This window comes from Notechis scutatus, chromosome 1, assembly GCF_049901735.1.
Source record: "Notechis scutatus isolate UNSWTSFEM ecotype Mainland chromosome 1, rNotScu1.2, whole genome shotgun sequence".
Taxonomy (NCBI): domain Eukaryota; kingdom Metazoa; phylum Chordata; class Lepidosauria; order Squamata; family Elapidae; genus Notechis; species Notechis scutatus.
This window is the reverse complement of record NC_142009.1, coordinates 184,261,933-184,287,365: the sequence shown is the minus strand read 5'-3', so window position 1 is coordinate 184,287,365 and position 25,433 is coordinate 184,261,933. Positions and strand designations below refer to the sequence as shown.

At 36.4% G+C, this 25,433-nt stretch overlaps 1 protein-coding gene across 3 annotated transcripts in view; it reads right to left on the bottom strand.

The window, feature by feature from the left end:
• Positions 1-25,433, bottom strand: part of PDE1A (phosphodiesterase 1A) — a 172,899-nt gene that overhangs the window by 23,664 nt on the left and 123,802 nt on the right. For all 3 annotated transcript variants that reach the window (XM_087949623.1, XM_087949622.1, XM_087949624.1), the window contains 8 exons: positions 21,707-21,889; positions 16,857-16,923; positions 10,504-10,620; positions 8,794-8,934; positions 8,501-8,601; positions 6,745-6,870; positions 1,575-1,676; positions 1,329-1,449 (listed from right to left, as the gene is read on the bottom strand). In XM_087949623.1, coding sequence (XP_087805749.1) covers positions 1,329-1,449; positions 1,575-1,676; positions 6,745-6,870; positions 8,501-8,601; positions 8,794-8,934; positions 10,504-10,620; positions 16,857-16,923; positions 21,707-21,889 — 958 coding nt within the window. The remainder of the gene's footprint in view (positions 1-1,328; positions 1,450-1,574; positions 1,677-6,744; positions 6,871-8,500; positions 8,602-8,793; positions 8,935-10,503; positions 10,621-16,856; positions 16,924-21,706; positions 21,890-25,433) is intronic.

Below are 25,433 nucleotides of genomic sequence, written 5' to 3'. Positions count from 1 at the left end.
TTTAACTGTTAACTGTTATAATGATGTATTATACTTAGTTTCTTTCTTTTTTCTGTTATTTTTTTCACTTTTTATGTGCCATTTATTTGAAAGTGCATGTATTTGCATTATTTTAGGGTTTTGTTCATTTTCTTTTTCTGTTATTATTTTAAATGCAATAAAAATAAATTTCAAAAATCTGTTTTCTATTAACAGTGATGTCCTGACTATTTGGTTACCATGTTTTAAAATTAGTTTGATTTGTATTTCCAGGCCTGGTTTATCCAGCTGGAATTTAATAATTAATTAGCTTCCAAAACTTGGTGTCTTCCGTGCTTTATAATTATGCTGGTTGGACGGTCTGGGAATTACAATTTCAGTTCTTCTGGAGAGCATCAGGTTGCAGCAAGCTGCATTACGCCATAATTTTGCATTTAATTGGGAATTTTGCCTGAAGGAAACTATGCTTAAATATTAAACCTAGTACAGAAGGGAATGGAAAAGGTGACATGTATGCATGAGCAAGGCTAATTCCTGATTTAATAATGATTGCTATATCTGCGCCCTTTGAAACCTCACTGTGCTGGATTATAAAAATAACGTGCACCATTCCAAAATAAAAGAAAGGGTTTAGTTTGATTACTTTGGGACAAATGAAGTGTCTAAAGGGTTTCTTTTGGCACCTCCAAAAATCCCACCCATTTCTTAGAATCTGAGTGTGAGTATAACCACTTCTGAAAACAGCTCAAGGGATTGTATTTTTCTTCATGCACCCGTGCAAAGCCTTCTCCAGATATCCATCATCACATGGGAGATGAGTGGGAGGGGATCTTTTCAATCATAGAAGCCCCCCTGCCTTCCTGATCCTAATATGTCAACTTTCAGATTCTGGGAAAAGGTCTCTTTCACACTGGATGTTCAGGTTTGAACTGTTGTTTGCTCCTGTATTTTGTTCTTTTGTTATGATTTCAATAATTTATGTCAATATTATATAGGGCATTACTTACACTTTTAATTGGCTATTAAAAGATTGGAGTAAAAACAGTTAGGAAAGAAAATGGAGGAAATGACTGATCCTAACCACTGCGCCAAAGCTGTGGTGGCACAGTGGGGAGAATGCAGTATTGCAGACTAACTCTGCCAACTGCCAGCAGTTCAATCTTGACCATCTTAAGGTTGACTCAGCCTTCCATCCTTCCAAGGTCAGTAAAATGAGGAGCCAAATTGCTGGGGGCAAGATGCTGACTCTGTAAACCACTTGGAGCACTGTGAAGCAGTATATAAGTCTAGATGCTAGCGCTATCTGCCATGGCTTGTGAAATGTTTATAAATACATTGGAGAGAAGTACCTGTCGAAAAAATTCTTCCATCAGGGCCTTTGTCCATCGGTAGTGCAGATCCCACAATTTTGATGGATGGCTGATGTCAGCAGCATGGAGGATCAAGGCCATGGCTCGGGCTTTGTCTATCCTGTCAATTTAAAGACATTTTTCTCATTATCTCTCTGCAAAGATAAGCTTTGCTCCAGATTGCAGATGCCATTTAAACTACACAGCCTGTGGCTACAGAAGGAAAGGTGAAGACATGCCACTTACCCTTCTGTTTGCTGAAGAGTGTGCCTCATCGTCTTGATTTGCTGGAAATGCCCAGACATATCAGTAGATAAAACCATCTCAATAACCAGGTTGCGCAGTTCCCTGTGGGCAATCAAAGTGATTAGAGTGGCATTAATTTTGTACTTAGGCACGTGGATTGTACTGCTCTGATTCATTTGTTTCTCAGCAGCAAAATTAGAAAAGAGATAAAATTACTTGAAACAATGAACAGTAAGTAATCTGCAATTTTGTGCTAGACAGCTTTACAAACATAACTTTAAGGCTGTTATTATCTATAGTTTTATTGTAAGTCTTTTCAAAATAGTGACCAGAGATTTAGATACAATGGGATTGGCTTACTTGTCTGCAATGGCAATGAGCAGATTTATACATGGTTATAATTCTGCCATCATTATCTAAACATCTTACTGGATAACATCGACAGAAGCAACCAACAGGTCAGAAATGGGCAGCCTGTGCCTCACAGTCCATGTCTAGGCCATTTTTGTGGCCTGAAATTGGCTCTGTTAAATTTCTAGCAAAAAGAAAAGTAATTAAGTATGTTAAGAACTTAACAGAGGAATCAACCTAAAAATCCCACCTTCCCTCCAAATGAAGGAAAATGGACCTCAAATTTTAGGTTTGTTCCAGTAACACAATAACATCACCACCACCCTATAGAAAACAACAACTCTAGACATAAAATATCTGGATCTACATTAAAATATGTAATTAGAGGATGTGGTCCTCTTCCAAAATATACCCTACTGCAGGGGTCCCCAACCCCCCCACCAGGCCACGGCTGTGTGAGAGGCAGGTGGGCGGGTGGGCAGGTGTGTGAAGCTTGTGCAAGTGGTGGGAACACATGTCCACCATTTGTGCAAATGGAGCTGTGTTTATGAGTATGTGTACCTGGCCCTTGCAGGGAACAATCCCCTCTCCCTCCTCCGCTGGTCCACCAAGTCGAAAAGCTTGAGGATCACTGCCCTACCATAAAGGGCTCCCTGTTGGAGAAGATCTCTCTGAGGAGGCAGATGTAGTGGATGAAAGAGTACAGCAACCAAACTTGTGATAGAAATGTGTTTACTCTGTGTGTGACAATCTTCCCCAAACACCTTGATTTGTCAAACATATTTGGGAAAAGAAATATTTTCTATGGAAACAGAGAAGCATGTACTGTAGCATCTGTCATTGATTAGTAACGGGCAACTTCTTTTCAATTAAATGTCCAGGATAAATTTGCTTTATGATAATAAATTTTGGGTTATTTTATACTAGCTTATGCTATCTTGCATTTATGCTAGCTTATTACATATCTTGCCTGAGCTGGTCAGTAAGTAATATGAAGTGGTTTGATTTTAGAATATTCTAGGACCATGTATGTTCAGGAATATTTTCCCAAGGTCATTTTTTTTTTCCTATACATTTTAAGAGGAAAGGAAGTGCAATGTAACCAAATAGCATTTGGAGCAGGTTTCAAAGCAGGACTACAAGTTTCTGTAACAGCTTTTTCCCCGATGCCATCCATCTGGCAAACTTGCTAGATTTGTTTTACTCACCATGTACATGCATACATCCGAACTAGACTGTGTTATTTCTCTGTGTCATATAATATATGATGGTATATGCATAATTTTTTTGTCATGTTTATGTAGTGTATATTGGAGATAGTGATCCTTTGAAAGCTGTGTGCAGTGAAATTTCATTTTAATGTAAGTCAATTAGTGTACATTTAAAGTGACATTTAAAGTTATTCCAAAGTGAAGTTATTCTAAGCATTGGTAAATGAGATCTGGCAATGGTTATCAGCAGAAAGTTTACTTCCAGCCACAAATCTCTAGGAAAAAACCCAAAGGGTTGTCCTCTCCCACTTGTTTGTAATTGTTGTTGCTAATGGTAGTGGTGGTGTGTATTAGAGAGAGGAAGATAAGACAGCATTTCAACATATTCTAGCACCCCTTGCAAAAAATAATCATGTCATAGATATGCTCTTTTGAGTCAGAGCAGCCAGAATCTCTCTCCTAATCTAAAATTCTCAGCTGTACCCTTTACTCCTGTGATTTTCTGTTTTTAAAATCCCCTCTTGAATAAGATCAGCATAAAATCTACTTTTTATTCATGGTGACATGTAAGCACCATTAAGCAGGGAGTCTTTAAGGAAGTTCTCTGCTGGAAAACTGATGGATTTCTGAATCAATGTTTTAAAAAGTTAGTGAATTAAATGGATTGCTATTCCTAAACGACTGTGCGCAGCTAGAGTAACTTGTGGTTGAAGTTTTGGCATGTGCAACAGTGCGTGTGAGAGAGGAGTAATGCAGCGGAGGATAGGATGTAATGAAATTCTTTGGAATATGGCTACAAAGTAATTTCTCTTAATCCAAACATTCCATTTACAATCACTATCCTCTTCTACACTAAATGCAATTTTTCTCTCTCCAGATGATCTGTTTATACCCCGAAGAATTGCAGTTCGCTGTAACAGGAGGCTGCAGTTGAACATGCCATGACATTCATTGGGGATGTGGGAGAATTTCACTGGCTCTGCCTTTTTCAATGAACTGAACTAATTCATGGTTGTCGTGTAAATACATGGGATCAAATGTCATCATTTTTCAGACTGTGCAACTCTCCAGATTATGTGCAGCTGGGCTGAAAAGTGCGTTTAAAATGAATTATTTACAGGAAAATGCATTTTTTCATAAGAAAATCAAATAAATGTTCTTTCCCCCATGTTTTAAAACTCACATTAAACTACATTGCAATGACAAACTTATCATCATAATAAACAGAAGACGCTACAGAAAAAGAAAAAAATGCACTTATAAGTCCATTTGTTATCTTAAGGATACATATCCAATTTTAAACATCTATATTTATTATTTCTATTACCATTTTAAACTCTATTTTAATTCTGTTTAGATTTCATGATATAAACCTCTGGGAGTATTTTTTTTTAATCTGGCAGAATAAAAGAGATGGAAAAGATATTTGTGCAGACATGGATAATCTACTAGGAATGGTTTTGTTGACATAACTAAACCATGGGGATTAAATGTGAATAAGCATCCACATTTAAAGTGTCTTACTTTCTCATCTACTGTTTTAAATTTTCAGCCAAAACTATTTCCTATACTTTAGATATCATTGATTCAAAGAAAGGTACAGAGTAAAACCTTGATTTAATTGGCTATTTGGGAGAAGGACGTTCTGAGCATTTTTAAATGCAAACTTCCTTCCCTTATTTATATGTGTATGTACTGTATAATTATTTATATCATTTATGCAATGACAGATTTACATGAATTATATGTAAATGATTTCATTTGCATTATTTACATAAAATGCATTATAAAAGATGTAAGGCATAATCTCATCATGTAAATAATTTAAATTGATGCAAATAAAGTAAAATTAATGTTATTTTAAATGGTTCATCCAGACATCTTTGGATGCAATGGATTTGTCTGTTATTCTGGGGTAAATCTGGATGGAAATTTTCCCTTTGCATCTGAAGTAAACCTAGCAGATAACAGTTAACATAAAATAATGAATGTGTTGTGCTTCATCATTTTGCATGTTTTGGGGGAAATGAACAATAAAGTCACATTAGCATTAATTGAAACATTGTGTATTTTTTCAGTTTTATTTTAAACATTCAAGCAAAAAAAATAACTATTGATATAAAGAGGGTGGTATATGTTCATTTAGTTACAACTTATCCAATACAATCTAGAAAAAGTGAGAGAAAAGTTTTTTTAAGCATGAATCCGGAAGCTCAAAAAACTAAACCTCGGTCGTGGAGACCAACCCAGATTGGATCCTGCAACATTATCCTGGGACATGTCTATTTGCCTTCATTCATGACAATCTAGAAAGATTGATAAATGTAATGCAAACTTAAGTAGCTGCAGTACAGTCACCACCCATGAATTATTTTTACATTCAATTATAAATATGAGAGAGATTTCGAAGGAGCATTATATAATAAAGAAAAGTTAGAAGGCCTGGAGGAACATTGTCCATGGGGTTGCGATGGATTGGACACAACTTCATGATTAATAACAACAACAAATATCAACCAGTGTTTGACAGATGGCTAGTTAGCCAGATTCAGTTAAGTCCATCTGAAAATCCATAATCCTGCCCCTGTTGAAGCAGCGGATGATACCAAATGCCAGCAGGGAAAAATAACATCGAGGTAATTATTAGGGTTATGTCACTTTATGCGCTCCTAAGAAGCAGATTAATGGCCATTTCAAGAAAGATGATGTTTGGATCACATTTTAAATTTTGCACACTACCCAGAGTCCATGGGAGTTGGGCAGCTGTAATAAATTTGAATGAATGAATGAATGTTCTAGCTAAACCTTCACTACCTTGTTTTCCTCTTGCTCTTTCTCTTCCTCTCTCTATGTCTCATAATTCCACCTAAGTCAAGTCACGTTATGTATCTGATGAAGTGAGCATAAGCATATGAAGGCTTATGCCTTAAAAGTAAGTTTTCTTTAGGCCCATTTTAGTCAGTGTTGACTTCTGGCAACTACTTGGAGAAGGCCTTGAAGTTTTTGGCAAGATTTTGGAAGTAGTTCGCCCTTGCCTTCTTCTTTCTAGGGCTGAGAGAGAGTGTGTGTAACTAGCCCAAGGACACTAGCTGGACTTAGTTAAGACTAAGTAAGTAAGTAAGTAAGGACCTTAGTTAAGACTAGAATTCAGGCGGTAGGACTTGTAAGAGAAAATGTAAGAATTTATTAGTCCTAAAAGCTGCTGTCAAAATCAGGAACCTAGTAGCAACTTTTTTGATTAACTATTTTTATTAATTTATTTTAATAAATATATATTTAAAAACAACAACAATAATGAAATTTATTAGTTGGAAAAGGTGCTACCAGAATCCTGATTTCTTTTTGTCACAGTAGTTCACCAAACAAATACTATATCCCAGACAATACTGAACATGTTTTGATTGCCTTTCGCCTCATCTGAGTAACTCGTTTATTGAAAAACAGCAGTGGTAGGACGTTTAAAAATGTCCACATGATACAGATCATCAACCTTAGAAGATATAATATCATGCTTTGATAAAGTCATAGTAGTCAGTCAATAAGTACTAGATTTCTGATTGTTATGAATGATGAATGAATGATGTTCTTAATCAGGATATCAATCTTACCTCCATTCATCTTTTGTTAGATTCACCAGAATATTCATTTCCTCTTCTTGCATAATCTTATAAGCAGCACTAACATGGTGGTTTTCAAGAACAGAGCGATCATTGTACAGAATAGCAACGTCTGACCTAAATGCAGAGAGGGAACTAATAAGCCAGAAGTTCACAACCTGTCTACAGTATTATCCATCTGTTCTCTTAGTTAAGTGGAAATATGGCTGGTTGCAATGAAACCAAATGAAAACTTTGCCCGTTGGAGGTGAGACTACAGACTCTGGCTCCTGTAGGGCTTCTATATTATAACGAAGCTATTACAGTAGGTGGCAAAATGGTATTATTTCTTTCTTCCATTTTCATTCAAATACATAGGTTGAATAGGACCATCTCCCCTGATAAGAACATTAGATTGAATCTGTTTTGCAGAGGTCCATAATATCACAGGCAGCGGAAGTGTTAAAAATTAGACACTTTGTAGACATAGAGGTATGGTCCAAACATACAATAAACAGAGATGATATAATGAAAGTGATTTTATTATTATTTCTTCAAAGGAGTAATAGAATTCTTCTGTATACATTATTTCTTGGCAAATGAATGATTCTGTCATATCTGCTCCTTCTCTCTGTCCCTTTCTGTTTTTCTGATTCTTATTTAGTTTTATATATTTTAGATATAAGAGGGAGAAGGAAGGAGGGAGGGGGGAGGGAGGGGGAAAGGGGAGGGAAGGGAGGCAGGGAGGGAGGGAAAGAGGGGGGAGGGATGGAAGGGTAAGAGAGAAGGTGAGGGGGAAGGATGGAGGGGCAAGAGACAGGGAGAAGGGGAGGGAGAGAGGGGGGGAGGGAGCGAGGGGGGAGAGAGGGAGAGGGGAGAGAAGGAGAGGGAGGGGGAGAGTGGGAGAGAGAGCTGCTGGTTCTTGCTGTTTCATTCAGGTATAGTTCTCTTCAGAGTGTCCTGTGCCTGACCCTTTTTTCCCTGTTTTTTTTTTCTTGCAAAAGAAAAAAGTTGCAAAACATTAAGTAGCCAGAAGATATTAAAATATTATCCCTTAATTTTGTCAAGAATGGTGCAGTTTTCAGAGGTCCTGGCTCTTCAGCCCTGAGGATCAGGATTTAGAAACATGGGAAGCAGGGGTGGGATTCAATTTTTTTAACAACCGGTTCTGTAGGCGTGGCTTAGGTGGTGGGCATGGCTTGGTGGTCATGTGACTGGCTGGGTGTGGCCAACTCAATATCACTGCACAACCGGGTTACTCCCTTAATGACAGAAAGTTGGGGCTCAGTTGTGTTCGTAAATTGAGGACTACATGTAGTCACATTCTCTTTGCCTAGTTAGCCTATTTCAAGGATTGCTGCATGGGTCCCTGGGAGGAAAGGTAGAATGTAACTACGTGGAAAAAAAAATAAGCCACCCAATATGGGAAGCCACGCTTAAGTGAGGCAGACAATTCCATTCAGAAACCCAGAATTGTTCTTTTTGTGAACCGTGCAGATCTGAAGTACTTAATAACCAATCCTCTCAATTTATTTTGTCTCAGTAGCTAATTCCCTCCATTTACTTTGTCTCTTTTTGCTTCTTGCTCTCACTCAGTACTCTTTTTGTCTTCTGAAAACTCAGCAACTGTTGTAAGAGAGGCTTGTGCAGTGTGCTGTTGGCATTACTAATGTAAGTATGCTTCACCTGTAAATCTTCTACAAATCCAACCTTTGGCAGACTGCTCCCAGATTAGAGTTTTGTTGCAATTAATAAGCATCGTGCTTACCTGGTCTGAATGTGGAAATTGTTTGTAGTCCCAGTGTGTTCATAGTCATGAACTGCAGCTGCAAAAATCATGGCTAATATTTCCAGTTCAGTGAGCCAGTGCTAATCAAGAAAAACAAAACCCATCATCTGTAATACAAATAGTTCACCCTTGCCAATTAAGATTTAAGGTTTTGCACAATCCTGAGTTTCTTCAAGGGAGCATTATAGCTTACTCTTGTATAGGTGTTTTTTTTTCACATTCTTAGCAATATTCTCAGAAAGGAACCTTAACACTGTAGCTTTTGCCCTTACCATGATCCCAGTCAGAAGCATGATGCAATGTACAGTGTGGGTAACATCAGCTGCATGGATCAAGTTGTGGTACGGATTTTTATACTTGCTGTAGCCAATTTCCAAAGCTTCTCCAAATGAAATAAGACTTGGAACAGGAATCTGAAACAGTCAAAAAACAAAAAGCAAAATAAAGAAGGAGGAATATCCAAGATCAACATGTCTGCAAAATATGCAGGTACAAAGGTTTCATGCATAATCAATTTTGCCAGTCCAGCCTCCAAATGTCACCAGAAAAAAAATAAGTACATGAATAGTCTGAAGACAACTTTGCACTTGCCCTGATGAAACAGGAATGCAAACATTTCCAGTTCCCAATGGCCAAGTTCTATCACTTTCAGGCCATTATGCTAAACTGAAGTGAGTCACCTCACTATCTTTTTCTCACATTATCTCTATCTTTGTCTCCTGACAAAGGAAACAAGAATTAGGGTGACTGGTTGAGTCACCTGGATGCAAAGGCAGTCCCTTTCTTCTTCCTCCAATGGCCAAATTATACTAAAAAAATCATGTTTCCCTTGTATCATAAACAAATAAACACAGCAATACCATTGCTTAAACCCAAACCACACCAAACAGGCAGAGAACCATATCTTTTTTCCCAAGCTTTTGGAATGGAACAAGCTAGAAATAAACCAGTCATGATTTTATGCAATCATTATAGAGTGCCAAAGAGTTCCAGCTGGGCTTTCAAAAACAACAAAAATAATCTTCCTGACAAGAACAGGAGGAGACAGTAAGTGTTGCTATCTAAGATAAAGCCTACAGAACTTCACTTGAATTAACTACTGAGGAGAGCCCTCCCCAATCATTTCTACAGTCCTGGCCTTTGGCCTTTTAAAATGCTGCCTCCTATCCTTTGCTTCCAACATAGCTTCTTATTCAAGGCACTGACCCATCATTGGACCTTAGCACCTGGAAGGGGACTCAGAGAGGCTGCTCTTTGTCAGGTTCTGTTTCGTGACAATGTTAGAGCTGATTCATTCATAAGCTTTCTCACACATGAAGATGTTGGATGCTGACTTGTGTCTATTCTGCTCCTTCGTTCTCATGACAGATGAACTTGCATGATACATAGGCAAGACTACACTCCCCAAGTTCATCTTAGCAAGACAGCCCAGAAGCATAGCATAGATGGAGCAGGTTCACCATTCTTTTTGCGCTATTTGATCATTTTAGAAATTATTCCACCTATTGCAAGCAATCATATGGAATGCATATTAACCAAGAGCCTCAGTGGCGCAGTGGTTAGAGTGTAGTACTGCAGGCTACTTCTGCTGACTGCTGGCTGCCTGCAATTTGGCAGATTGAATCCCACCAGGCTCAAGGTTGACTCAGCCTTCCATCCTTCCGAGGTGGGTTAAATGAGGAGCCAGATTGTTGAGGCAATATGCTGACTCTGTAAACTGCTTAAAGAGGGCTGTAAAGCTCTATAAAGTGGTATATAAGTCTAAGTGCTATTACTAACTTCTTTTCTTATTTGAGAATGTATTGCAAATGCACATCACTGCTTATGGACTTCCTTTTCTCTTACTGATTGCTATGTGTCTTCAAATCTGCCAGAGAGGCATATGAGAGGGAAGGGGAAGACAGGTGGGGAATGTCCACTTACCAAGAAAGACCAGGTACACTTTGTTTTTTAAATATGTATTTGTAGAGAAAGCTTCTCACCTTGAAACGGCTCAATAAATCATATCTAGTAAACAATTCATGCATCATAAATTTCAGACTGTGGCCTCCACTTGCTTCATTTAAGGAAAATACATCAAATGACCATTTGTCAACAGCCTAAAAAATAAGGAAGAGGAGAGATGCTTATGGATTTTTAGATTTTTTTCCCATATAATATTTTTCAGATAGTTTCATAATTTGCTTAAATATTATTAGATTATACAAAGTGCTATTTCAGCAATTTGTGTGTGTGTGTGTGTGTGTGTATCACCAATCTACTTAATGGTTTGTACACATGCACAAGAGAGAGAGAGAGAGTTGGTATGATTTTGGTACACCTAAGCCTTTTGCATTCAGTAGGTATTCATTAATTGGCTATTAAAATATCCTCCATTAAAAATCTAGAAATGCTTAAGCCTGACTATACAGGTAATCCTCATAAGACGCTGTGCCGGCAAAGACTCATTTCTGGCGGAATTAGGGGGAGAGAAAGAAAGACTTCTGCTGCTTTCCTTGCATGAAGCCAAAAGTCTCTCTCTCTCTCCTCCTGAGAATGGAGCTGGAGATGGTATCCTACAATCCCAAATAATGATCGATCGGTAGGAAAACGGGGTGGGAAATTTTCCTGCAGACTTTTTTGGGGAGTCTTCAATTTACAGGTTCATTTAGTGACTATTCAAAGTTACAACGGCACTAAAAAACCGACTTATGACCATTTTTCACCCTTACAACCATTGCAGCATCCTCAACAAGAAAATTCAGACACTTGGCAACTGGTTTATATTTATGACGGTTACAATGTCCTGAGGTCATATGATCACATTTTGAGACTCTCTGGCGAGCAAAGTCAATGGGGAAGCCAGATTCACTTAACAACTGTGGCAAAAACAGTCATAAAGTAGGGCAAAAGTAACTTAACAACTATCCTATCTCACTTAGCAACAGAAATTCTGGGCTTGATTATCGTCAAAAGTCAAAGACTACCTATATTCTATTTTATATTATTCACTGAGTTACTTGCTTCACAGAAGAAGATATAATTCTGTCTTGCCTCTACATGGGACCTGCAATAAAAACCCAATCACCCTTCTGTGACAATATATTCAGCTGCTATTAGGCCATTTCCGAAGGTTTCCTTCCCTACCCAGGTGTTTTTGCTCAGGAGATAGCATTTCCTTCTTATGTACGCCCAATGCTGTTTCAGCACTGGAAAGAAAGATGATTAGTAGTATATGATGTTGAGACCAATTATATATCTATGGGAGCCTGGCTCCCCTGTTTTCCAGCTTCTTCTCACTGCTGAACCCATGTGCAGTCTCACAAGCAGCAGTTCTCACAGGAGACCCCTTCTTCATTGCAAAAATCATCACAACGACGGAATCCCCAATTATAACTTCAAAAAAAGGCAACTATGATCTTATAAACAATGATCTCTCATCCCTTGATTGGCAATTTCTATTCTCTGGATGCAATAATGTAGAAGACCATTACAACATATTTTTACTTGAAGTCAAAAGAGTCATCAAACTATATGTACCATTAACAACTCCCAAAACCAGAAAAACAAAAACAAATTACCCATAACAATAAGGAAGCTTCAATCCAAAAAGAAATCACTTTGGTGGAAAAACAAATCTGGCCACGTTGCCAACTTCAAAAGCCGATACAAAAATTTATGCCACTAGATAAAAAGTGAATGCACCAATTATCACATTAAACAAAAGAAAACATTCTACGCACCAATTCCACCCACACTTTCTACAGTTTTGTAAACAACAAACTAAAAGACTCAAGGTCCATCCCACCCCTGAAAGGACCTAATGGTAAAGACTGCAACGACGACACTATTAAAGCCAACCTCTTTAACACATTCTTTGGCTCAGTATTTGTAAACAGCAATGGAACATGCCCAGTATTTCCTAGTCGAACCACAGACAACTACAATGATCTAATACATATCAATTTTACAGTAGACAATGTTGAAAAAGCACTATGCAATCTAAAACCATCTTTATCTATTGGACCAGATGGAATATGTGCCTACTTCTTAAAAAAGCTATCCACTGCCATAGCCAAACCTCTAAGCATAATCTTTGAAAAATCTTTCAGGACCAGCTCCTTGCCAAAACTATGGTCACAAGCCACAGTCATCCCCATCTTCAAAAAGGGAGACCCCAGCCTAGTTGAAAATTACAGACCAATCTCTTTATGCTGCGTCACCTGTAAAGTCATGGAATCAATTATTAACTAATCCATCATCCTCCACTTAGAAACAAACAACCTACTCTCTAATAAACAATTTGGTTTCAGGAAAAAACTATCATGTAATCTGCAACTCTTACACTGCAAAAACATATGGACTACACAACTCGATCAGGGCAAAGCAATAGACACAATCTACATAGACTTCTGTAAAGCCTTTGATTCAGTGGTACATGACAAACTACTCCTAAAACTAAAATCTTATGGTATCTCTGGATATCTGGATAACTGGATAGAAGCATTCCTGTCAAATAGACAACAAATGGTCAAAATTGGGAGCGTCCTATCAAATTCTGTACCTGTCAACAGTGGTGTCCCCGAAGGCAGTGTTCTAGGACCAACTCTGTTCATACTCTACATAAATGACCTCTGTGATCAAATCAAGAGCAGCTGCATTCTCTTCGCTGATGATGTAAAGCTATTATACACCACAGACAATACTGCTACCCTTCAAAAAGATCTTGACTATGTAGTAGAATGGTCAAACAAATGGCAACTTCAAATCTCAACTAATAAATGCACTGTCCTATATATTGGCAAAAAAAATCAGAAAATAAAATACAGGCTGAATAGTCAAGACCTTGTTGACGATCCAAACTCTGTCAAGGATCTTGGAGTACTCATCTCTAATGACCTAAGTGCTAGAGCCCACTGTAACTACATAGCCAAAAAGGCATTAAGAGTTGTTAACCTAATCTTACGTAGCTTTTTCTCTGGTAATATTACACTAATAACTAGAGCATACAAAACATTTGCTAGACCAATACTCGAATACAGCTCATCAGTCTGGAACCCACATTACGTATCTGATATTAGCACAGTTGAGAAAGTCCAGAAATATTTCACAAGAAGAGTTCTCCATTCCTCTACTCGTTGCAGAATACCTTATGCCACCAGACTCGAAATTCTAGACCTAGAAAACCTAGAACTACGCCGCCTTCGGTACAATCTAAGTATAGTATATAAAATCATACATTGCAACGTCCTACCTGTCAATGAATACTTCAGCTTCAACCATAACAATACAAGAGCAAACAATAGATTCAAACTCAAGGTTAATCGCACCAACTTGATTGCAGGAAATATGACTTCAGCAACAGAGTGGTCAGTGTCTGGAATACTCTACCTGACTCTGTGGTTTCTTCCCCAAACCCCAAAAACTTTAACCTTAGACTGTCTACTATTGACATCACCCCTTTCCTAAGAGGTCTGTAGGGGGCATGCATAAGCGCACCAACGTGCCTACCGTCCCTGTCCTATTGTTTCTTTTTCTTTTTTTTGTTTTTTTTCTTATATGTATCCATGTATTCAGAACTATGTTTTTACTTATACCTATTACCTTGTAAGCAATTGACAAAAATAAATACATAAAATAAAATAAATAAATAGATTTGCAGGGCCTGTTGGGCAGTGGTGGGATTCAATTAATTTAACAACCGGTTCGCCCAGGGTCAGGTTGGCTGCCATAGGAGGCATGGCCCATACACTTCCTCCATCTCCACCACATATGTGGGATGAGCCTCCTGCGATGGCCAACATAATCCTGGGCGAACCGGTTGTTAAGGTAAACCTCCCCTCTGCTATCAAAGTGGATCCCGGGTGCTGGGCTGCAATGGAGAAGCAGGCAATAGAATGGCTGGCATGAGGGAAGGAAGAGGAAAAAGAGAAGAAAGAAGGAAAGCAGCCTTCTCTTCCCTCATGCCGGCTGCTCAGTTGCCCGTTTCTCCATCGCAGCGCAGTGCCCAGGATCCACTTTGATAGCGGTGTGTGTGTGTGTGTGTGTGTGTGAGTGAGTGAGTGAGTGTGTTAATTAAACAACCAGTTCACCCAAACCAGTGTGAACTGGCTGAATCCCACTACTGCTGGGTTTTGTTTTTTTCTATTTGAGAACCCTTAGTATTTTTGGTGCAGAAGTTATGACTTGGACAAAAGTTTGGTTAATGGAGAAGGAAACAGTAGAAACACAATGAACCTCTGTCTCTGCAAATGGATTCTAATCCAGAATGTTAATCATAACAGTAATGAGCACTTAAAGCAATAACTTTCGAATCAGAAAAGCCTTATTGCTGAAATAATGTCTAAATGACCTTGCAATTAAAAAGAAAAAGCATCACAATCACAGTCTTTTGGGAATTGCCGTATATGTAGTTAAATGGAAATGTTTTGATTAATCCTGAAAATTAGATGTGTTCCTTGGGGACATTTATCTAAAGCAATCCTAACATGTAGATGTGTAAGATAAAGTTATATACAAGCTTCGTTACTTTCAATTTATATCTAAATCCAATAATTAAAATGCTTGCTGTTTCAGCCCATTATCCAATCACTCTGGCTGATTGTGCAATTCCAGGGCTATTGTATGCTGCTGTTACTGTGTCTATTTCATAGGAGGAATTGAAGCACATAGGACATTAGCTTTATTTTGCATAGAACAAACGCTATCAATAAATTATTAGAAAACCAAATTCTTATTTTACCCGGCATTGTCATGAAAGTCACTAATGGAAAATAAATGGGACTCCAGATGAAAAAGTGCACACCTATAAATACTTTGGAGTGCAATTTCTTGCTTCCTTATCTAGCAAGTGTTGCACAGCCTACTTCCACGGCTATTGTAAGATGTTATTATTCAATAGGTAAATTGGATGCAGGAATACCTATCAAAATAATGAATGCTGTTGCAGTCTGCACAGTCTTTCGAGCTATGATAGCCTCTCAGCTTCTTTACTGCTTCCAAATTGGCTCCTTTGCAAAGCTTAATATTATTGAAACTGTCCAAAATAAGTTTATTAGAGACATACTGATGGTTCCAAAATGCTGTGCAGCACCAGAGGTGGTATTCAGCAGGTTCTGTCCAGTTCTGGAGAACTGGTAACGGAAATTTTGAGTAGTTCAGAGAACCAGCAAAAACCACCTCTGACTGGAGATTTTACAGTATCCTTCTCCTGCCATGCCCACCAAGCTACGCCCACAGAACTGGTAGTAAAAAAATTTGAATCCCAGCAGTACCATTATTTAGATTTGAAAACTGTTATGAACTAATAAAAACTATTTAATAAAACTTATCAACCGCATGATAAGCAGGCTTGTAATCGTGCACCTTTGATTGGCCCATGGATAGCGAACAGGGATTGGTCCGTACAGAGCAGCCTGATTGGCTATTAGTTGAACATCTCCCATTGGGCAAAAGTTAAGCATTTGGACACAGGTCATTGGTTAACGGGTCAGCAGCCAGCTCTATAAAAGAGCTGCTGCTGCCCAAGGGTTTTTACGCTCTGTTCCTAATCCTTAATAAAGAGTTGAAGTTCACTAATTCTCTGACTCGTCTCCGTTCCTTGCACCCATGCCCAGAATATAACAAAAACAACTTCTTATAATAGTATTTTATTTGGATTTATTTTACTATCTTTGTTCTTAAATTACTTTAGATTCTATTACACTTTGTTTATCTGCTATACACACACACGCACGTACGCGCGCGTGCGCGCACACACACACACACACACACACACACACACACACACATATGCAATAATTTTATATGATATTCTAGCCTTAGGGCTATAATAAACTTGATTTCATTTGATTATGAATGATGAAGACCCAAATTGTTGGGGGCAATTTGCTGACTCTGTAAACTGCTTAGAGAGGGCTGTAAAGCACTGTGAAGCAGTATATAATTCTAAGTGCTATTGCTATTAATCCAGACAAGAATTACTTTACTTTCTTTTCATGGTCTAAGTAGGTACATGGTCCAAATTTAATGTGAACTAATCATATTGCTGAGATGACTGTTAGCCATGTTTGTTTCTAGCAACAGCTGAAATCAGATAATTCACTATAACCATTATGAAATGGATAGCCATTATGAAATGGATAAACATGCAGAATAATAGCTGTGTTTGCAGCAAGACTAAAGTAAATATAGAAATGCCAATGTTATAACTATTTCCTATTGAAACCAGATTAAGAACTTGAACATTGTTTTCCATGCAATTTATATAGGAAGGGGAAAAATCTGATTCCTATTTCTCCTAATAAATTTATTGAGAGATGGAATGTATTTTGTACAGTAGCTGAACTGAACTAACCTTAAAGGTTGCTATTACTTCATCTGGATAAGCCAAACCAATCAGGCTAGATGTTCTTCGATACATTCTATAAGAAAGAAATATGAAATAAGGCATTACAGGACCTCACAGTTAAAATTGTCTTTATTCTCTGGGAGCAGTTCCTATTAAGTGTCATGAAAGCAGACATAATATATAGAGAACTCCTTTTTTAAAAAAAAAAAAAACTTTATTAAATATACAATTAAAATAACGAACAAACACATACACAACATAGAAAAAAAGTGGGAAACAAAACCACAAAAAATAAACAAATAAAAGCAAGCAATTCCGCTATCAACCGTTTGTGGTTCCTTATTTGTTATCATTATTGGTGTCATATTTACAAGTAAGTCTTAATGCGAATATGTAATTACTACCTCCTTTACAGTTTAACAATATTTACTAATATATTTTCTATCTTTGTTCTATCCAGTCATACCAACATTCCTTTTGTAATATTCTGATGATTCTTTATCCTTAAGTGCTAGGGTCAATTTATCCATCTCTGCACAGTTGCTATTTTCTGAATAATCATTTCCTCTGTTGGAATGTCAGCTTGTTTCCAACACTGTGCAAATGCTAATCTAGCTGCAGTAAGTATGTGCAATATTATATATTTGGCTTTTTTAGGGAATTGTCTATTAAATATCCTTAATAGGAAGAATTCTGGTTTTAATTCAATTTGCTCCACCATTATTTCCTCCAACCATTTTTTGATTCTGTGCCAATATCTTTGGACTTCAGTGCAGGACCACCACATATGAAAAAATGTTCCGTGTTTCTTTTTACATTTCCAGCTATTCGGATTCATGTTAGGAGACATCTTCGCTATTCTCGAAGGAGAGAGATGCCATCTATAAAACATTTTATAGGCATTTTCTTTATATGTTGCTGATTTTGTGATTTTATTATTCCTGATCCAGACCCTTTCCCATTCTAATAATGTAATGCTACATCCAATATTCCTACTCCAAACTATCATATTGCCTTTGACTACTTCCTCCTCTAATTCTATCTCTAATAAATGGTTATAAAATTTGGTTATATTTTTTTTATCTGGACCTAGTAAGATTTTATCTAATTGTTGTAGCTTACTGTAAATTCCGAAACTTTTCTTATCCTGTCTGTATCTATTTTGAATTTGCAGGTAAACCCACCAGTCTACTCGTAGCCCTTGTTCTTGGAGATCTTGCCATGGTTTTAAAGTACCTTGTGCATCCAGAAGGTCTTTGTATTTTATCATCTTGTTAAGATCCAAATTATTTGGATGTATCATCGCCTCCATTGTTGAGATCCAAATTGGGATTTTTAGATAATGTTTTTTCTTTATTTTATTCCAATTAGCCAGTAAAGAGTCTCTAATTATATGTCTGTGGAAGTAATTCTGTTTGGTTTTTTCTGTGTCCCATAAAAATGCATGCCACCCCCCTCTGTAAGTCATGGCCTTCTAGGAATAGTATTCTTTTATTTGACAAGTTTACCCACTCTGTCAGCCATAGTAAAGAGGTTGCACTATGGTATAATTCCCAATTTGGGAGTGCTCTTCATATCTTGCATTGCTTTTAAATTTATCCTCAATTTTTTTCCCTTGCCAAATAAATTTTGCGATTATCCTATTAAATTCCACAAAGTAGTTTTTATGTATTTTTATTGGTATTGTCTGGAACAAGTAAATACATTTAGGGAGAATGGTCATTTTAATAGTAGCAATCCTCCCTAATAGGGAGATTTGCAATTTAACCCATAACTCTTAAGTCTTTTTAAACCTGTTGTAGTAATTTGCTATAATTATTTTCCATTAGAGTTTTACAATGAGCCATCAGCCAGATTCCTAGGTATTTAATTTTTTTTTACCACTTTTAGTCCCATTGCCTTTTCCAATTCTAATTTCTGTTTTTCTGTTAGGTTTTTAGTTATTAATTTCATTTTCTCCCTGTTAATTTTAAGTCCTGCAGCTTTCCCAAATTGATCTTGCTCTTTCAACAGTTCTTGACCTGTTTCAATTGGATCCTCTATGAAAAAGACCATATCATCCGCAAATGACTGCAGTTTATATTCTTCTTTCTTAATTCTTAACCCCTTTATTCCTGGGTTCTCTCTAATTTGTGTGAGCAGTGTTTCCAAAGATAATATGAAGAGCAGGGGAGATAATGGACATCTCTGCCTAACTCCTTTCTGTTTTTATTGAGCACGTATACTCTCCGTTAATTATAATATTCACCTTTTGTGAGGCATAAATTGAAGTCACAATGTTTTCACATTTAGTGCCCAAATTCATATTGTAGATTTGTTGAATTAGGAATTGCCAATTTAAGTTGTCAAAGGCCTTCTGTGCATCCAAGAATACAAGGACTATTTGTTTTTCCGGATGGGCTTCGTAGTATTCCAAAACATTATTGTTCCTAATTTGTCTATTGGGAAGAAATCTTTTTTGATCTTTATGTATATATTCATTCAGGATTTTTTTTAGTCTATTTGCTATAATTGTAGTAAATATTTTATAATCAGTATTTAACAAAGAAATTGGTCTATAGTTTTGTATGAGTCATGGATCTGAGTCTTCTTTCGGAATCAATGAAATCAGTGTCTCCTTCCATTAATCCGGCATTTTAGCTGCAAGTAAAACCTCGTTATATACTTCCACCATGAGGGGTCCTATTTGTTCTCCTATTACCTTGTAGAGTTCCCCTGGAATCCCATCAGGTGCTGGAGTTTTATTGTTCTTTTGATTTTCTATTGCTGTTTTCAGTTCAGACCAGGTAATATCTCTAATTAGCATTTCTTTCATCTCATCCCCAATTACTTTGTCTTTTGTTTCACCCAAATAGTTTCTTATCATATCCTCATTTACCTCCTCCTTTTTATAAAGGTCTTCAAAATATTTACATGCAATTTCTTTTTTTCTGTTCTATTCCCTGTTGGGCATCTCCATTTTCATCTATTAATTGGTAAATTAATCCTTTCTGTTTTTCTTTTTTGAGTTTATAGGACAACCATCTTCCCGGTTTATTAGCCTGTTCAAAGAATATCTGTCTAGCTATATTCAACTTTGTAACCATTCCTTCCTGTTCAATTAGGTTTAATTTGTGTTTAGTTAATATCATCTGGTTTTGCAATCTACAATCCTTTGGAGTATTTTGTAACTGCGTTTCTAATTCTTTAATTCTTTGTTTTAGTTTATTTTGTTGGGCACATTTTTCTTTATTTCTCCTGGCAGTATATGATATCATTGTGCCCCTTATTACTGCCTTCATTGTGTCCCAAATATTCTGCTTCATAGTTGCCTCATTATTCATTAACTCTTTCTCTTTAATTAGCTGTGTATTTAGCATCCACCTTTTCCTTGGCTTTTTCCTACCTTTCCACACTATCTGAATCGGATTATGATCTGCCCATTCGTTCCTCCCCCCCCCCCCCACATCACATATTTTCATAAGTGTAATTCTCGTTAATTTTCTCCCCCCCCATCTCCCCCCTTTTTTTGGTTCTCCCTTTTCCCCACTACTGTGATCTTTCTGATGGTCTACAAGATACAAATATTCCTTTTTTCTAATCCCACTATTTTTTCATGTAATTGTTTAAAAAATTCTTTTTGATTATCCTTAGGGGCATAAATTACTACTAATAGAATTGGGGTTGACTTAATCCAAATTTGTAAAACCAGAATTTTTCCATTGGAATCTGTCCAAATTAGCTCTGCTTTCATTTCCTCTTTCACATATACTGCTATCCCTTTCTTTTTCCTGAAGTCTGCTGCTGACGTATACATATATAGAGAACTCTTAAGACCGCATGAAATACTGTTTTCTCCAAAGCAAGATAGATAGATTTTCAACCTGCCGTCAATCAGTCAGATCTAGTCTGTATCTGTATCAATGGATGAATGCTAATCCCCTTTCAATCAAACCTTATTGCTAGAGGAGCCTAGCAAAGAATAACTTAAGCAGAATATTATATTCTGTTTTCATATACACAAGCATTACAGACCTTTCAAATATTAATTATAACAAGGATTAAACAAATGACTGAACAAATCCATAAATAATAGAATCAGGATATGCTTGCTTAGCAGTTAACTTTTTTCTTTTACTATTTTTCTCTTCTCTTAGTCGCTAAAAGCGCAAACCACTAATCTCTTACTGAGTTTTAAACTCATACTATTGTTTTCAGTGTGAACACTGAAAAACATGGCATATGAGAATTACACTCTACATTTATGCAATCAGTGGCACATATTCCTAAGTAAGTCTGATGGCAATTTATAGTCACAGAGTGCACTTTTATAAGCATTATCTTAAGTATTCCTCACTGAGTTCAGCAAGACTTCTTTTGCGTCAAGTGAGGGTTAACAAGTCTTTCAAATGCCTTAGTAAAGTTTCCAAAGTGGTTTCCCATTGACTCTTTCCTAGGTCTGAGAAAGAGTAACTGGTCCAAGATCACTTGACTGACTTTGTGCTTCAGGCAAAGGTAGAACTCACATTCTATTGGTTTCTAGTATGATGCCTTAACCACTACACTGAATTGGCTCTCCTCAACAACACTTACACAAAGATATTTATATAGTTACATATTTCATATGCTTAATCTTAATTTTGATGTAAAAAAAACACCCTGGGCATGATATTTGAGTCCAGATTTTTTCATACTCAGCTGCTAGCATCCAAGCTGTGATTTTAGCTGTTTAATACCAGTTTTGAAAAAGAAGACCAAGTTTCAAATACTGTAAAGTAAAATAATTATTTATTGCTTCTTGTGGCTCTTTATCAGGATGATGAAGTTGGTAACACATTTACCTGTTGTCATATAATCAATAAAGGAACAAAACACACCTTTCCACAAAGATCCCAGCTTGTACAGCATGCACGATGCTTCGAAATTTTGGTTTTTCCTCCGGTCTCCTTTTTGTCATTCCCATTTTCCTTGTAAAGGTAGATGCTAACCAATCTCGCACTTCCAGTGGAACAGAATCTGATTGGATATCTGATAGTTCATCCTCCGTATCCAACAACCTCCTGTAAATCCATATGTAGAAGACAGCACACAATAAGTACCAAACATTCAAAACTCTTAATTAATTGGAATTATGTCTCAGCATCTGTATAGTAACATTCTTTCCCCATGAATGTACAATAGCGCAGGTCACCACTGCACTATTTCATTGGTGTCAAACTCTTGACATCACAATGCCATCATGTGACATATTGCAACATTTTTCCCCTTCGCGGAGTTGGGACGGATGTGGGCTACACGTGACACATCCAGCCCATGGGCCGCCAGTTTGACACCCCTGCACAGAATGCTACTTTATATCAATTCACATCAAGGATTCATCTACCTTTATAGTATTTGTTTCAAGAACGAGCACTTCAAACTTGTGGAACTACATACTTTGGTACTTTGCTTTTTTACTAGAACCTCAAAGGCCATAAATAGAGTGCAAATAAGTGCAAAATAGAAGCTGAAATTTGGAACAGAGCCAAAAGCAAAATGGTGACAGAGCCAACATCTACTGTACTCCTCATAAAATGTGCCAACATGTATGAATAGAACTCCACTTCTGAAGTTTGGTATATTTTAATCTTTTAAGGATGAGGAAACAGACCCCACAAAGATGATAGGAATCATGAGATCTGGTTTGAGCTTCTTCGGCGACAAACCAAAATCTGTGATTGTGCACAGTTTCGATCTGTGCTCACCACTGGAGTGCCCCGAGCTGGCTGGTTTTGGGGCTAAGCCAAGCCGTAGAGGTGGTGAAGAGTGGGGAGACTGCCAACAGGGTTGAGGAGAGCCGCATCTCTCCTCCCCAGCTGGCCATTATTCCCTTTTCCGAAGGCGGTTGCAGCTCAAAGAAGAACTCGACTGGAAAAGAATGTGCAGGAGGAAGATAAGAAGAGAATGTTTTTGGCTGACCAGATCGAACTGGAAAAACAAAAATATAAGGTACCCTGGAATTTGAATTATAAAGGACAACATTGTTCCCAAAGAAGACTTTGAAGCTGCGAATGAGAGAGGGAAGGGAAAGGATTTGGTTTTTTTTCTTTTCTTCCCTATATTGACAACTAAGAGATTTAAGCAAGAAATCGGCAAAAATCCACTTTGACAGTAACAGGTATTTAAGCTGAAAATAAAATGTCAAAGGAATAATAAAGATTTCTGGATTCTCAAAAACTTTTAAAAGAAGGAAAAAAATGAAAGGGTGGGATCTGGAAAAAGGGAGGAGACCACCTGGAAGTGAAAGGAATTAACAGTGAAACTTTAACAAGATTCCTAACAGATACATCTTATCTGAAACTTTGTAACAAGATAAGAGAACCCCAGGAAGAGAAAGTGGAAAAAAGAAGCGAGAAGAAACAGTTTTGGATTATTTGGATTACTTGGTGATTTATGGATTTTTGGCTATTGGATCTAAAGGACTAAAATTAATCGGGTGGTTGTTTAAAAGTTTTTAAAATGGTAACACTCTTGGAAGAATTGAGAATGGAACTTAAAAAACAGAAAGAAGATGCACAAGAAGGAAGAGGTTCTTTTGGCTTCATATTTCAATTTTTAGAAATGGAGATCCTGAACTATGAGAAACAACAAGAAATGCCTGTAGAACAAGAAGGGCGGGACAAAAAAGAAGCCATCTTCAATGACCAAGTATTTCTATGTGGGGAAAAGAAAGGAAAGTGGGGAAAGAGAGTGAAAAAATTAAGATCTGAAAAAACAATCCAAAAAAAGAATAGTTTGAAAAGTAATTATAACATTAGGAAGAAACAGAAGAGAGGATTACAGAAGAGAGAATCAGAATTAGAGCAAGAAGGGGTCAAAAAGGGAAGGGAGAAGAAGAGGGAGAAGAGGGAAAGGAAAAGAAATAATAAAGGACAGAACCAGGACATAGAGAAACAGGGAAAATGTACAAGATACAGAGATAATGGGTGAATACTTAATTGAAAGGGGGATTCTGCAAGGGTACATAAGATAGTTTTGTTATATTAGAAATAGAAATGAACTTTGAAAATATGAAATAAGTGTGATTAAAATGATAGATAAAATACTCATTGTAATGTAATGTAATGTTTAATAAATAAATGAAATAAAGAGAATGAGAGAATGAAAAGGAGGGGAACATTTTAATTATTATGTGTTATAAAAATTTAAGTGAAGAGGAATATGAAAGAAACATGAAAAAATTATGGAAATATTATAAGTGTTCCTAGAAGTATGATATCCTATTGAAAAGGAATGTTAAAGATTATAACTAATATTAATGATAGAGCTGAATTGGAATAGAATAAGTATTTTATATTATATATATATATATATATATATATATATATATATATATATATATATATATTCTCTTTAAGAACTTACTACATATTTTAAGAATGTACCATATATATATATATATATATATATATATATATATATATATATATATATATATATATATATATATATATATATATATATATATATATATTCTCTTTAAGAACTTATTGCATATTTTAAGAATGTACCAAGCAGAATTCTACTGGAAGTTATGTGTTATGTTGAATGTTATAATTGTAAAGGCATAAATTGAAGTTTAAATAAGAGTTGAATGGATAAAATTAAAAGATACAAAGGTGTCATACTCCAATTAGTAACTACAGGGAAAATTTTGTTTAATGAGAAAAGAAAATATGAAATTGAAACAGGACAGACAAAAGTATAAATATGATGACTGGAAAGGTATTGAAACTTAGAAAAAGATATATATAATTGAATTTAGAAAGGAATGAAATAATTAAAAGTAAGATTGAGAAAACTAAGGGAAGGGAAAAATTATTGAGAAAATGTTAAAATAGTAATAAGATATGGAATAGAACACAAAGATGAATATGAAATTGAATTTGTGTCTGTGTGGAGAAGTGATAACCTGGGACCATGCTATTCTCAAAAAAAGAAATTTTACTTGTATTATGTTTTGTAAAACCCAAATAAAAATTTTATATATATATATAAAAAGATGATAGGAATCATATTTTATTTTTGGAGGGTACAATAACAGAATCTTGAAAATCTGTCGGAGTCTCTCTCTACAACATGTTATGCCAAACAGAATAAATTCAGCTTATTTTGAGTTCTTTCCTGTGCTATCAATTTTCCTAGGACTGAGTTATAAGTTTTCCTTTGTTAATGGCTATTCCTTCATGAAAATTATTTCCAGAGTCCTTTATTGTAAACCAGGCTTTCTGCTACAGTTCTCTAAAATAGCATAGCAGATAATATACAGTCCTCATTGAAGGGCAGTAATAGAACAGATATTTTATTTTATGTGAGAAACACTGTCAGCGATATTTAATTATTATAAGGTTAGTTATTAGTATGACCCACAAATTCACTTGCAATTTTGAAAAAAAAAAAGGGAGCAGAAATCTTTGCAGTTAAATTGCCAAATATCAAGAGTAAACCCAGTTAATTAGCCCATGTTTCCTTGTCTACCTTGACTCCATGGTTTCAGAACGGAGTCCTTCAGAATTGGGTTAATTCTGAAGGACCCCGTTCTGAAACCATGGAGTCAAGGTTGAT